The sequence below is a fragment of the Mustela nivalis genome (genome assembly GCF_964662115.1).
Source record: "Mustela nivalis genome assembly, chromosome: 16".
Taxonomy (NCBI): Eukaryota; Metazoa; Chordata; class Mammalia; order Carnivora; family Mustelidae; genus Mustela; species Mustela nivalis.
Window position 1 is genome coordinate 43,404,892 of NC_139035.1, and position 14,452 is coordinate 43,419,343.

At 43.9% G+C, this 14,452-nt stretch overlaps 1 protein-coding gene and 1 long non-coding RNA gene across 2 annotated transcripts; one reads left to right on the plus strand and one right to left on the minus strand.

Annotated features, from left to right (window-relative positions):
* Positions 1–3,700: 3,700 nt before the first annotated feature.
* Positions 3,701–8,850, minus strand: LOC309849471. Its single transcript, XR_014303711.1, has 2 exons — positions 8,509–8,850; positions 3,701–4,213 (listed from the first exon to the last, which is right to left on the minus strand). It is a non-coding gene; the product is annotated as an uncharacterized lncRNA (long non-coding RNA).
* Positions 8,851–9,010: 160 nt separating this feature from the next.
* Positions 9,011–14,153, plus strand: SNRPE (small nuclear ribonucleoprotein polypeptide E). The gene is made up of 5 exons (XM_082702087.1): positions 9,011–9,169; positions 9,681–9,707; positions 11,208–11,270; positions 12,447–12,525; positions 13,930–14,153. Exons 1-5 carry the CDS (start codon positions 9,116–9,118, stop codon positions 13,983–13,985), a joined length of 279 nt encoding a protein of 92 aa, XP_082558213.1. The 5' UTR covers positions 9,011–9,115; the 3' UTR covers positions 13,986–14,153.
* The last annotated feature ends 299 nt before the right edge of the window (positions 14,154–14,452 follow it).

Below are 14,452 nucleotides of genomic sequence, written 5' to 3' on the forward strand. Positions count from 1 at the left end.
TCAGGTAATGCCACTAATCTTTTTTAAAGATTTATGGGACACCTGGGTGGCTCAGTCGTTAAGTGTCTGCCTTTGAGTCAGGTCATGATTCCAGAGTCCTGGGATAGAGCCCTGCGTTGGGCTGCTCCCCGGGGAGCCTGTTCTCCCTCTCCCACGCCCCTGCTTGTGTTCCCTCTCTTGTGTCTGTGTCAAATAAATAAAATCTTTTAAGAAAAAAATGATTTTAGAAAAAGGGCGTGTGCATGCCAGCAGGAAGTTAGGCAGAGGGAGAGAAAGAATCCCAAGCAGACCCTGATGCAAGGTTTCATCTCATGACCCTGAGATCAAGACCTGTACCAAAATCAAGAGTAGACATTTACTGAGCCACCCAAGGACCCCAATGATTTTTTTTTAAAGGAGAGAGGATTTAGAAGTGATCTTAGATGGATTCAACTAAGAGCTTTGAAGCATGAAGTTATATTTAAAAATTTTCAGAAAAGTCCCAAGTGTTAGTGTGCCAATTTTTTAAGGAAATACAAATATTTTAGCTACCAAAGAACACAGATTTTTTCTAATAGTCTGAACAAGTACAACTTTTAACAAAAAGCAAACAGACTGAGGCTCTTAAGTGACTGGTTCCCCCATTAGCAGGGAGTCTTTTGAGATTCTTTGCCTCTAACCCTAAGCCCCTTCATGCACAGCCTCTCTAAAATAATCTTTTTTTAAAAAATGTATTTTTTTAAGGTTTTTGGTTTTTTGTTTTTTGTTTTAATTTATTTGACACAGAGAGAGTACAAGTAGACAGAGCAGCAGGCAGAGGAAGAGGGAGAAGCAGGCTCACCGCTGAGCAGGGAGATTGATGCGGGGCTCGATCCCAGAACCCTGGGATCATGACCTGAGCCGATGGCAGATGTTTAACCAACTGAGCCACCCAGGCGCCCTAGTATATTGGGTTTTAAATGATTTTCAATTTTAACAGAAGAGGGCCCAAATGAGGATGCTGGGTGGCTCAGTCGGTTAAGCATCTGCCTTCAGCTCAGGTCATGATCCCAGATTGCTGGGATCAAGTCCCACATCCGGCTCCTTCTTCAACAGGGAGCCCGCTTCTCCCTCTCGGGTTTCTCTCTTGCTCTCTGAAAAATAAGTAATCTTTAAAAAAAGAAAAAGAAAAGAAAAGAGAAAAGGCCAAATGTTGCAGACCGGCCCCAGCCAGAAGCCTCAAGATAGTTTGTGACGCATGTATTTGTCTTAAGATAAATAATCCCTGAAGTTCTGACCTTAACTTCAAATTCTGACAGGTCCTCTCAGAACAGTTTATTTTCACCTTTCCAATCTTTGAAACCACCACAGAGCTAAGATTGATAATACAATTTCAGAAATCAAATTTGAGGGGCATGTGGGTGGCTCAGTCATTAAGCATCTGCCTTTGGCTCAGGTCATGATCCCAGGGTCCTGGGATGGAGCCCCACATTGGGCTCCCCGCTCAATGGGGAGTCTACTTCTCCCTCTCCCTCAGCTGCTGCCCTTGCTTGTGCTCACTCTCTCTGTCAAATGAAATCTATAAAAACAAACAAAACACTTTGATCTATGTTTATCAAAGTACAGTGTTACTTTTTTAGAACTGTGGCCTCATTTTGCCGGAATTATTTCTGCAATTCTTTAAAACGGATTGCTTTTGATTTGTTAGTTTAGCAGTAGGAAATGGGAGTTCTCCAGTTGCTAATACTTAAAATTTACTGAGTGTTTATTACGCACCTCTTAATTCACATATTCATTGTGATACAACATGCTCTGCGGCCCTGGAAGACCGCTGCTTGTATCCCCACTGTAGTGTCAGTGTGGTCAGGTTTCACAATAGGAAGGTATATTCCTATGTGCAATTGGGTTTGATTCACTGACTTTCAAGAGCTCTTTATTTCTTAAATCTAATTTTAGGAAGTTGCTTGATAAATCTTTGCAAGTTCCCACAACCCATTAATATCTTATTCTCCAAACTGTGCATCAACTTACTTGAATTTGCAAAATGACGTTAAGGGCGTGAGCATAAAGAAAACACTTGATCCTGACCATTTTCTTAACATTGTACAATAAATAAAATGAGCAAAGAATCAGCAAAAGTTAATTAAGGAGTCAAGATTTCCTGGGAGCCTAAGGAGAAAGTACTTAGGTTGTATTTAGGTGTTACAGAGGCTGAATCTATGGTGATGAGCAAGAAGTCATGGAGTCAAACTTGGCATTGTCTGTTCCTGGGTTTTCTGATCTTTGACTCTGTGACTGGTTTGTCCTCAGGAGTAAGACAACAGTCTGTAGAGTTAAGAGTAAGGGTAAGCAGAGCCAGTCAGACTCTGTAAAAAGAGAAAAGATATTCAAACAGCCTCTTGTCTGTTTAATAATAATTCATAATAATGATGAATAAATAAGTGAAATAGGCAATTGGCTGGATCAGGAAGACTCGAAACAAAGGAGAAATTTCAAGGGAAGGGTGAAGCAGAATGGAAGGAATCGCTCAACCTGACAGGTGCATCTGGTGAAGGAGGTCCCTTCTTTGGGATGGGAACTCAAGGAGGGTGGCCTAGCTTAGAAAAACTGTGGAAATTTGAAATTAATACGTCAGCAGAACTCCCGTAGAGTATTTTGGACTCCCATCCCTTGAAGAGGGTTAGAAGTTCTAACCATCACTTAGCACTACTGCCGCCAGGGAGAGCAGGAGAATGCGAACCCCTGCCCAAGAAATACTGGCCGAGGAAGTGCAAAAGTATGTCAAAAGGCATCAGGAGGGGCGCCTGGGTGGCTCAGTGGGTTAAAGCCTCTGCCTTCAGCTCGGGTCATGATCTCAGGGTCTTGGGATCGAGCCCTGCATCGGGCTCTCTGCTCAGCAGGGAGCCTGCTTCCTCCTCTCTCTCTCTGCCTGCCTCTCTGCCTACTTGTGATCTCTGTTCGTCAAATAAATAAAATCTTAAAAATTTAAAAAAAAAAAAGTCATCAGGAATGAAGTAGGTGCAAGTGTTAAGTAGATGATGCTACAGAGGGAATGACACGTCAGTCTGAAACTGGTAAGGGAAGGCTTCCTTGAGGTGTGAGAGCTGGAGTTCTGCGTGGCTTGCTCAGCAAGGGAGATGGTGTGAGCTGCTAAGAAGGCCAACACAGCAGGCAAGGTTTGTTTTCACTGACCTCTGACTATCCCATTGGTACTTTCTCAGACTCTGCTCTGTCTTATTCTGGCTGTTTGCTGTCAACCATTCCTGGCTTTAGTGTAAACTGAACAAAGATTATTTTAACTGAAAATCTGAGTCACTGCTTTGAAAAGTCTTCCAATCCTTCCCTCTCCCACCACAATTACAGTCCCTCAGCATGGCTGGTACCTCCTGTATCACCCGTGATGCTCTCCACTCCAGCAAAACTACAAGCTGTCCACCTCCCTGGAACCCTGATCTTTCTCCAGCCTTTTGCCTTTGTTAGTGCTGTCTTTCTCCCTAAAAGTCTCTTCTTTTGGCTAACTCGACACATCCTACAGCCTCTAGGCTACTGTGCCAACACCTTGTTCTCCCTCGCCCCAGACCGGGGTTTGGTGCCATCCACCAGACACACACTGTTTACCTCCACCGTTTTAAAATTGTTTACCTGTCCATCCTCCTCAGCAGACTATAAACTTGGGACAGAGATTCTTACTAACCTTTATATTCTCAGTACCTAGTAACATAACAAAATACCACAGACTGGATGGTTTCAACAACAGAAATTTATTTCCTCACAGTTCTAGAGACTAGAAGTCCAAGATCAAGGTGTTTGAAAAAAATTTTTTTTTCTGAGGCTTCTCTCTGGTTTGCAGGTGCCACCTTCTCACTATGTCTCCATGCAGTCTTTCCTCTCCACGCACGTGTCTGTGTTTTAATGTGTCTATAAGGACACCAGTCATCTTGGATTAGGGCCCACGCATATGACTTCATTTAACCTTAATTACCTCTTTAAGGGCCAGTCTCCAAATACAGTCATATTCTGACGTCCTAGGGGGTTAGAGCTTCCACATATACATTTCAGGGAGCAAGCTTCAGCCCATAACAAAAGGCATTCAATAGGGCACCTGGGTGGCTCAGTGGGTTAAGCCTCTGCCTTCAGCTCAGGTCATGATCTCAGGGTCCTGGGATCGAGTCCCGTATCGGGCTCTCTGCTCAGCGGGAGGCCTGCTTCCCTCTCTCTCTCTCTGCTTGCCTGTCTTCCTACTTGTGATTTTGCTCTGTCAAATAAATAAATAAATTTTTTTAAAAAAGGCATTCAATAAACTTGTGCTGAATGAATGAAAAAGCTCTTGACCCAAGTACCCATGTCAGGGGCTGCTGATCTTTGCTCGACTGCCCCTGTCTTTGCAACCCCATTCTTTGGGGTTGTATCCATCACAGCCATTCAGCAAGCTGTGAGATGGACCAGTGATTCTTAGCCCATTTTGCAGACACCTTGGGAGTATCATGAAAATCTCAAATTTTGCAAGAACTTTATGATCAGTTGTAATTTTTTTTAAAGATTTAATTTATTTGATAGAGATTACAAGTAGTCAGGCAAGCAGGGAGAGAGGAGGAAGCAGCTCCCTGCTGAGCAGAGAGCCTGATGCGGGGGTCAATTCCAGGACACTGAGACCATGACCTGAGCAGAAAGCAGAGGCTTTAACCCACTGAGCCACCCAGGCGCCCCTGATTAGTTGTAATTTTTTTTTAAAGATTTTATTTATTTATTTGACACAGAGAGATCACAAGTAGAGAGAGGCAGGCAGAGAGAGAGATAGAGGGAAGCAGGCTCCCTGCTGAGCAGAGAGCCCAATGCGGGACCCTGAGATCATGACCTGAGCCGAAGACAGTGGCTTAACCCACTGAGCCACCCAAGCGCCCCTAGTTGTAATTTAAAAGGGAAACTGGTTTCGTAGTACCTTCCACTACCTAATGAATTTATGGAAATGATGGTACATTTGAACCTTGAATAACACTGGTTTGAACTACACAGATCCACTCATAGATGGACTTTTTTTTTTTTTTTAAAGAATTGACAGCAAGATCCACAAGGCATTTATTTACCAATCCGCCCCCCCCCAGTCTTCATGGGACCCAACAGAAGGCAACTGATGGAGGCGTCAAGGCTGCAGCCTTGAGTTCCCTCGGGAGGCCTCTGAGGCCATCAGCAGCCCCTGGAAGCCCCAGGACGGGGCAGAGCAGTAGGCTGCCCTATGTGCCTATGGGGTGCTCAAGTTGAGTGCAGAGGGCTGGCAGGCAAGGGGGTGAGCTGAGGCAAAAGTGCAAAGGGCAGAGACGGTACTGCCTAGGGAGCCTTGATCCCTGAGTCCTCCGTGCCTTTTCTCCCCAAAGTTCCCAGAGGCCAGTGAACTCACATGTGGCTGAAGCTGTCGATAGCCATGGGCCTGTGGTACTCCTCCAGGTCACTGGGGCAGATATACTAGACTTCCTGGCCCTTGTCACAACCCACAGGCCCACCTGGAGGCTGCCCTGCTAAACCAAGGCCTCCACCATCATACCCAGGCCAGGCCTGCCACAACTCTGTCCACTCCTGGCCTGGTCAGTCTATACTCAAGTTTTTTTCAATGAATATATGTACAGTACACTGTAAATTTTATTTTCTCTTATGATTTTCTAAGATTTTATTTGTTTGAGAGTGAGAGAGAACATGAGCAGGGGTGGGGGGGACAGAGGGAGAATCAGACTCCCCGCTGAGCAGGGATCACAGGATCTTGGGATCATGACCTGAGCTGAAGGCAGAGGCTTCAACCCACTGAGCCACCCAGGTGCCCTTGTATTTCCTTTTCTATAAACAGAATGTTCACCTCTATTGCCAATTTTTGTTTTGGATCTATGTGTCAGTTTGTTGCTGCAAATGCTTTAATATTTAACAGGGATGGGCTCTATTTTTCCAGCCCTTGAATCTGGCTTGAGGTGTGAACTGTATGTATACTAGTACCAAGCCTGGCCTTTAAAAGGTACTGTTGGCTTCAGCCTTGGGTTTTGGAGGCCTGGGTCACCATTTAAGAAAGTATTCGGGGCGGGGGGGGGCGCCTGGGTGGCTCCATGGGTTAAAGCCTCTGCCTTCAGCTCAGGTCATGATCCCAGGTCCTGGGATCGAGCCCCACATGGGGGGCGGGGGGGTCTCTGTTCAGCAGGGGGCCTGCTTCCCTCTCTCTCTGCCTGCCTCTCTGCCTATCTCTGTGAAACAAATAAATAAAACCTTTTAAAAAAAGAAAAAAAAAAGTATTCTAGGGGCACCTGGGTGTCTCAGTTGGTTAATCATTCAACTCTGGATTTCTACTCAGGTCATGATCTCAAGGTCATGAGGTTGAGGCTCCATACTGGGTGTGAAGCCTGCTTAAGGTTCTCTCTCCCTTTCCCTCTGGTCCTGCGGCAACAGGCATGTGCTCGTGCTCTCTCTTAAAATGAAAAAAGAAACCAGGGCGCCTGGGTGGCTCAGTGGGTTGAAGCCTCTGCCTTCAGCTCAGGTCATGATTCTGGGGTCCTGGGATCGAGCCCTACATCGGGCTCTCTGCTCAGTGGGGAGCCTGCTTCCTCCTCTCTCTCTGCCTGCCTCTCTGCCTGCTTGTGATGTCTGTCAAATAAATAAATAAAATCTTTAAAAACAAAAACAAAAAAAGAAACCATCCTACTCTGCAAGAGAGATGAAGTGTGAGGCCCTAGGGTTGCACAGACATGGAGTCTGGAGCTGGCCCCAGTGAGGCCAGCTTTCCATACACACGCCCCAAGCCCTTAAATAGGCCTTCTGGAGCAAAAAAAAAAAAAAAAAAAAAAAGTCCATCTAAGTGCTGGCCAAATTGTTGACTCACAAAATCATAAATTATAACAAAAGTTACTGTTTTAAGCTACCAAGTTTTGAATTATTTCTTTCACAGCAATAGAGAACCAGAAAAGCGTTTTTTAAAAAGCTCTTTATATACTAGTAAAATTACCCATTTGTCTTTGATGTGGTACAAACATACTTCTCCCCGATCTTTTGACTTTGTTTACTGTGGTGGTGTTTTAGTCACCCAAAACTATATGTGATTTTTACGTAATTGAATTTGTCACTTTGTCTTCTAAAAACCAGCGAGAGCATGCAACTGAGGAAAAGATAAGAAGAAGAAAGAGGCAATATCTATGATTAAACTAGATAAGCTTGCAAGAGGAAGCTGAAAACTAAAGAAAACTGAAAAATTCCCAAAGACTCAAAGGAAAATTTGAACAAATAGACATAAGGTAGTTAGTTTTAAAAAACTGATTCTAAGTCGTTCTCAAGTTTAATGTAATCACAGTAAAAATACCAAAAGGGGTCTTTTAATTAGATAGGATAATTTTAAAGTTTGTAAGAAAAATAAATAAGAACAGCTAAGAAAGTTCTATCGACTTCTAGTCCTGCCAAATAAGGAAATATTATACAGTACTTGTAACAGTGACACTGATCCATACACACAAAGATCAATTGAGCAAAACAGAAACTATACATATTTACATACACTTGGTATATTATAAATGTGGCATTTTAAATTAAATGGGGAAACAACAGATTTTTTGTAATGGTAAAAGAAAAACTAGGTAGCCATCTAGATATTATAAAGTTGTTATCAGTTCTTGGATATACTGGGATAACATTTTAGATGGATCAAAGATTTAAATATAAGAAAGCAAAATCACTTAGAAAAAATAGGGGCGCCTCTGTGGCTCAGCCAGTTAAGCATCCCACTCTTGACTTCCACTCAGGTCATGTTCTCGGCTCAGGTCATGATCTCAGGGTCATGAGACAGACCCCTGCATCAGGCTCTGCGCTCAGTCAGGAGTCTGCTTGAGATTCTCTCCCTCCTCCTCTCTCTCTTTCTAAAATAAATAAATCTATAAAAAATAAAGGATAAAACAAATCTCATGAGTTGTATAATCAGATGGCTGGTTATAGGGATCAAGCCCCAAAAGTTTAGGAATCGTGACTTCAGAGACAGGAAAGTGCAAGAGTAGCTGAGCATCTCTGCATCTGAGATGAAACAAGTCAGAGTTTCTTCCAGCCATACCACCTTTGAATTCAACCAATGCCCTATGTTTACTCTCTGGACAACATAACCCTTTATTGGGATTGGGGGAAGGGGGAGGGCTTTTTTTTTTTAAACCAATAATTATTCCATGCGTTTTCTAGCTCAGCCTTAATATCATCCTCAACAGAAGACCTCAGTTAAGCAACTTAGGATTCTGCCACTTGCCTACGCGGGGTCCCCTTGGAGAAATCCCTTCAACTCTGTCAGTTTCTCCATCTGTAAAATGGGTTTTCCGGTCAAATACCATTTCTGCCAGGCCACAAGTCACTGATAAAACCTAACAGATTTCGGCTCCTCCCCTTCCAGCTGTGTTACCCTGGAAACGATGTGCTCCCACACGGAGGCCCTGCTGAGTCTACACACACGCTACTCCTTCACCGACTCTCCAGCTCCGCGACGAAAGACAGGGTCATCTCCATCTTGGTGACAACGAAGCCGATGCACAGCAAGGATGAGGAACTTACCCTTTGGTCACACAGCGTCAGCGACCTTGATCTTGATCTTGATCGGGCCCAGCCATCAGACATCAGGGCTTCCCCGCTAGCCTTGCCCTGTCGCCACCTTACAGTAAAGCCCCACAAAGGAGACGAGAGGGGAATTGATTACATGGCGAACAGCGCCTGGCTTTTGAATTCGGATTGTTTGTGGCTTCGAGGACCAGGTGTGGAGGCCCCCGGAACTGGGGCTTCTCGCCGCCATACCCTCTAGACGGCGATGCGGCCCGTTCTGCCTAAATTCCAGGGAAACAGGCCTTGGGAAAAGCTCTAAACCAACCCATCTCACACAACCGAGGTACAACTCTTAAGGCCGACACGGGAAACCGAGCCGCGGGAGCCTCCTCAGGCTCCCTCCAGGTGGCGCTGTAGGACTGACTCACGTTCCAAAGTGCACAGCCCTCTTCTGGCTTGCCCCAGGGGATATAGAGCACAGAGAAAAGCAACACTCAAGCCTAGAGAGGCATTTCCCAGGAACCGCCCAGGTCGCCTCGCGGGCGCCATGCACTTCCGCTTCCGGTTCTTTATTCCGGAAGTTGCTTTCTGAAATAGCGTGCGGTCTTTGTCGGCTTCCACCATGGCGTACCGTGGCCAGGGCCAAAAAGTGCAGAAGGTGATGGTTCAGCCCATCGTATCCTACGCAACATGTCAGGACTAGCAGGTTCGGGCCAGAAAGCGGGGGGGCGAAGGAGCCGACCGAGAGCGGGCCGGGGGGAACGGAGTGCGGCCCACATCCCATGAGCCCCCGGGGCGACCGTGGCCGGGAGAAAGCGCGGGTAGTTGAGACCGGGTGGGAGGTGGGCTTGGGCAGAGCCCTGTGGTGGGAAGTGCAGGAGTGGCGCGGACGAGCGAAAGGAAGGCAGCCTTAATTAGGAACTGAGTGAAGTGGGAGTTAGCGGTCTCGGAGACGGGGAAGATGCGGGCGCCAAGAAATGGCTGGGGAGTAAGAGAGTGGGCGGGAATTCCGTCAGAACCTTTCGGGAACCCGAAACCAGTGCCCGGCTGGACGCTGTTCGTGTCATGCACACCCGGTCTCATGTTCAGAAAACAAAGGCGAGGTGAGGGTAGGTAGGTAAGATCGACCGGTATTGGGGAGCACCGTCTGCTCTATGCGTGTGTTTTTTCCTTAACCACTGGTGCAGAACCTCATCTTCAGATACTTGCAGAATGTACGTAAGTTCTATGTTCTTTGTTGTTTTGTAATTACCTCTTTAAAAGGTGAATTTATTTGCCTGTGTGTGTCATCCTGTCTGCTCGGTGTGTTTTCGAGTTAAAATTAGTCGGTGAAACTGGGGAGCTTGGCTGGCTTGCAAGTCGGTAGAGCTTGCGACTCGTGGATCTTGGAGCCGTGAGTTCAAGACCCACGCTGAGTGTGGAGATGGTACTTTAAAAAATCAATATTAAGTGAAACTTGAGATTGGAGTGGTGCTTGAGGGGAAGGGGCTCAGGCAAAGCTCTAATGTGATGAAATGCCAGCCCAAGCGTTGGAAGAATTGTGTCATCATTACTTTGCAAGACCAAAATCACTAATTTCAAAAAGTAGTTACTGGCAAACATGACTGGTGTTTGGGTACTTTTGTTGGTAGTCATTATGGCTAGAATATTGGAACCTCTCCCCTTTCTTTCCCCTGGGATGAAACATTGGAAGAAGACTCCTGTGAACTTTAAACCACATAGTAAGGTGGGGTGGGGGGCGGGTGGTATACTTAAATATAGAAAAGATGCCCAAAAAGGAAGAGAGGAGGGATAGGCTTGGAGGATATTGTGACAGCTTCCTTTCCTTTGGGAGAATTTCTAGCATCCCAAACTGCGAGGTGGTAGGGCAAAGTACTGAAATTATTTTGGAAATAAGATGTAATTTCTGTTACTCTTGATAAATTTTAGTATGTGATAACATAGTTGGAAGCAGATTAATTTCAAACTATTGTATTTTTTTTTTTTTTAAGATTTTATTTATTTGTCAGAGAGAGAGAGCGAGCACAGGCAGACAGAGTGGAAGGCAGAATCAGAGGGAGAAGCAGGCTCCCTGCAGAGCAAGGAGCCCGATGTGGGACTCGATCCCAGGACGCTGGGATCATGACCTGAGCCGAAGGCAACTGCCCAACCAACTGAGCCACCCAGGCGTCCCAAGCTATTGTATTTTTTAAATAATCTCTACACCCAACATGGGGCTCCAGCCCACAACCTCAAGATCAAGAGTCACAGGCTTCACCAACCAAGCCAGCCAGTTGCCCCAGGCCATTATGTTTAATCACACCAGATCTGAGGGCCTTTCCCCAGATTGTTAAATGTGAGGGAAGCTAGGAATCTAGCTTCTGGATTTTGCCAAAGCAGATAAGAAAGCCCTTGATCATTGGAAATTACCACATTGTGCTACACTGTCAGTTTGCACTCTAAATGCATTGAGATGAGAAGCAGTAAGAAATATGACTGAGTCCCAAGATGACAGGAAAATTATTAACTTAGTCCTAGTATAGCATTTATTGAGAATGTTTCTTGGCAAGTAACTAGTCTTGGTTTTCAGTTCTTGGATATGAATCAAGTAGTTAAAATTCTTGACTTTTACTTTTTAAGGTTTTCTTTAGAAGTCATATTTCTCTGTTGTTTTACCCGAGTGATTGGGTTCTATGTACTTGTTTTTTAAACATAGCTATTTTCATTTTTTTCAGAGATCTCGAATTCAGGTGTGGCTTTATGAGCAAGTGAACATGCGGATAGAGGGCTGTATCATTGTGAGTACCCAGGATGTTTTCTTGCAGAGCAGTGTGTTCACAGAAAATGATTTCACAAAAAAATGCCCAGCCAGAGCAGGGTACAAAACGTCAAAGACGCAACCCAAGCAGAGTTCTTCAGGGCCACTATTCTTGTCTCATTGTTCTATTTGATGGGAAAGAGTGAAAATTAATAATAATTAAATAACAATGTTAGTATTTGAAGGAGGGAACAAAAGAAATAAAATTAGAGTCGGGTGAAAACTAATGGTATGTTAGTTCTATATTAGGTGATACCTGAATATAGCTGGGTGGGGTTAGTTAAGATTTTCAGGATAACAGAATATCCTAAATAATGTGGGGGGTGATTTATTTTAGAGAGAGGTGGGGGGGGCAGAGGGAGAGGTACAGAGAATCTCAAACAGACTTCCTGTTGAGTGCGGACTCCGGGCCTGATCCCAGGAAAGAATCAGATGCCAACCAACTGCACTTCCCACACATCCCATCCCTAAATAATGTGTTGTTGTTTTAAGATTTTGTTTACTACTTTGAGAGAGCCACAGAATATGAGTGCGCAAGTGGGAGGAGGTGCAGAGAGAGGGGAAGAGGTAGACTCTGCTCTGAGTAGGGAGCCTGATATAGGACTTGATCCCAGGACATCGAGATCATGACCTGAGCCAAAGCCAGACACTTAACTGACTGAGCCACCTGGGTGCCCCTAAATAAGGTTTTAAAGAAAAATAAAATATGTCTGAAAAGTTTTAGGATACTTTGATACCTTTAGATATTGTAGGTTCTATTAGTAATCTCCCCTGTTTACGGGGAAAAAACATGTTATGGGTAATAGCAAGAGTTGTTTTGTAAGGAGCATGGGAAGACTGGTGACAGTGGAAGTTAATCTGCATGTATACACACATACTCTGTATTAGCTAAGTTATAAAAGATAGGGACAGTGGGTCTTAGCATAGCTAATCAAATCTTAAATCCACAAGGTTCCAGAGGTAATTTGGAGTACATTTGGCTTTCTTGTTATTTAAAAAGGCTTTAGGAGGGAGATGGTATTTTAGCTAAAAGATTGGTGGAAGATGAGTTTCTGAAGTTAGTTGGCATTTCTGTATCTAGGTTGGTGTATTCGTCTGGAGTGGTTTGGGTAGGATTTTACTTGAAAAATGACATTCAGTTGGCTTATTTTTCTAGGGTTTCGATGAGTACATGAACCTCGTATTAGATGATGCCGAAGAGATTCATTCTAAAACAAAGTTAAGAAAACAACTGGGTAAGAATACAGATGGCCGGCCTTTGGGAACTGTGGCAAGTTTTATTCAGTTGCAGAATTGAATGAGTTGCACCTCAGTCCATGTTTAAATTTAGTTTGCATTTGAAAATTTACTGTGTGGGAGAGTAGTTCACTCTTGAAATTCTCTGCCACTTACCGCTAACCCCACTCCCATTTCTGCTTTTGTTTTTCCACTGAACTCTCACCAAGGTCACCGAAGACAAATGATGTTAAATCTACTAATGGTCAATATTAGTCTTCCTCAAACTCTGAACAGCATGGCACTGTTGGTCACTCCTACCTTAAAACACTTTGTTCCTTTGGTTCTAGACCTCTCTGAGCCTATTCAACATTTCTACCTGAATGTTTCAAAGACTCCTCAAAGTTAGTGTGTGAGATTTCAAACTCACTTCCCTCCCCTTAACACACTCTTGGAGCTATTTTAGTGTTCCCTGTCTTTCTGAATGGCACCAGCCGCCATTCACTTCACTGATTGATTTTCTTATAACTACCTCATCCCCCTCCAGTTCGCTCTTCAAGCTGCAGTTATCTTTTAAAAGCACCAGTCTGACCTGGTCGTCCTTTTACTTGAAATCCTTCAGTGACTTCCTGTTGCTAGGAGGATAAGAAAATCTTTAATGTGTTCTGCAAGGTTCTTCATGATCTGGCCTTTTGCCCCCTGCTCATTTTGTATCACTCTGCTTCATTTTTCCAAGTTTCATCCAGCTTGTGTTCTTTCAGTTCTCTGAATGTGCACATTTGCCCACTGTAAATCTTTGTGCTGTTGCCTGTGTCTTTAGATGTCAAATGTCAAATATCAAGAGTTTGGTTTTGTTTAACTGGGGTAGGGCTGGGGGAGGCAAGATGTGTTGTGCTCTCTGAATTTGTAGTAGAACACTCATTAGTCGGGTTATTTTATTAATGTCTCTGTCACTGGGCCAGATGTAAGTTTTAAAAAGTGAAACCATTTAATCTTTGGGATTGATTGAGCATTTTTCAGACTGATTTTACTCAACACCAATGTTCCCTAAAAATTTTTATAGACATTCTCAGGAAAAAACTATTCTTTGGTCAAGTAAGATTAAGAAATGGTGGATAAAGTTCAAACAGGTTTATTAATTGCAGAAATATATTAAGAACTCTAAAAATGGTGCTACTTTTCATAAAATCACATTTCTCTACCTTCATTAGGTTATTACTAGAGAAGTTCATAGGCTCTAATATGAATAGCCTTTCAATATATGGATATTTGAAATTTTTCACATACCTGCTCAAGAGAGAAAGCATTTTCAAAATTGTTTAAATATGATCCAGAATTCTGAGGCTAAATGGTGGTTACATGCTTGCTGAGTCACTATTAATAGCTTTTTCTTTCTTTCTTTTTTTTTAAATTTTGTGTTGCAGGTCGGATCATGCTAAAAGGAGATAATATTACCCTGCTCCAAAGTGTCTCCAACTAGAAATGATCAATGAAGTGAGAAATGCTTGAGAAGGCCATGTAGTTTTGGGTTTTTTGAGATGTTCTTTGTTGGGGTGTATTTCTAAAACATTTTGTTTGTATTGTTTTGATTATCTTCATGTTACTACCAGAAGACAATAAATGCTGTGGTATTGTTTTTATTTAAAAATTTACATTGTTTTCTTCTGTCCAGTGATAGAGACTTTTCACTCAGTGGGAGCTAAGTATTCTGGAGGGTGGCCTTTGCTCTGGGCATTTGTTTTTTTCCAGAGCTTGGATGTATAGATTCTTAAGGCAGAGAGTGGGAGTTCTACCTGACAGGTAAGCCCCTGACCCTGCGTGGTAGGGAAGAGGAGGTTACACACTAATGTGTGTCTTCAGCAGCAGGCCTCATTCCGGCTGCTGGGAAACAAGAGCTCCTGACGACAGTAGGCTGGGCATGCTGGAACAGCTTCCGTATCTGCGTAG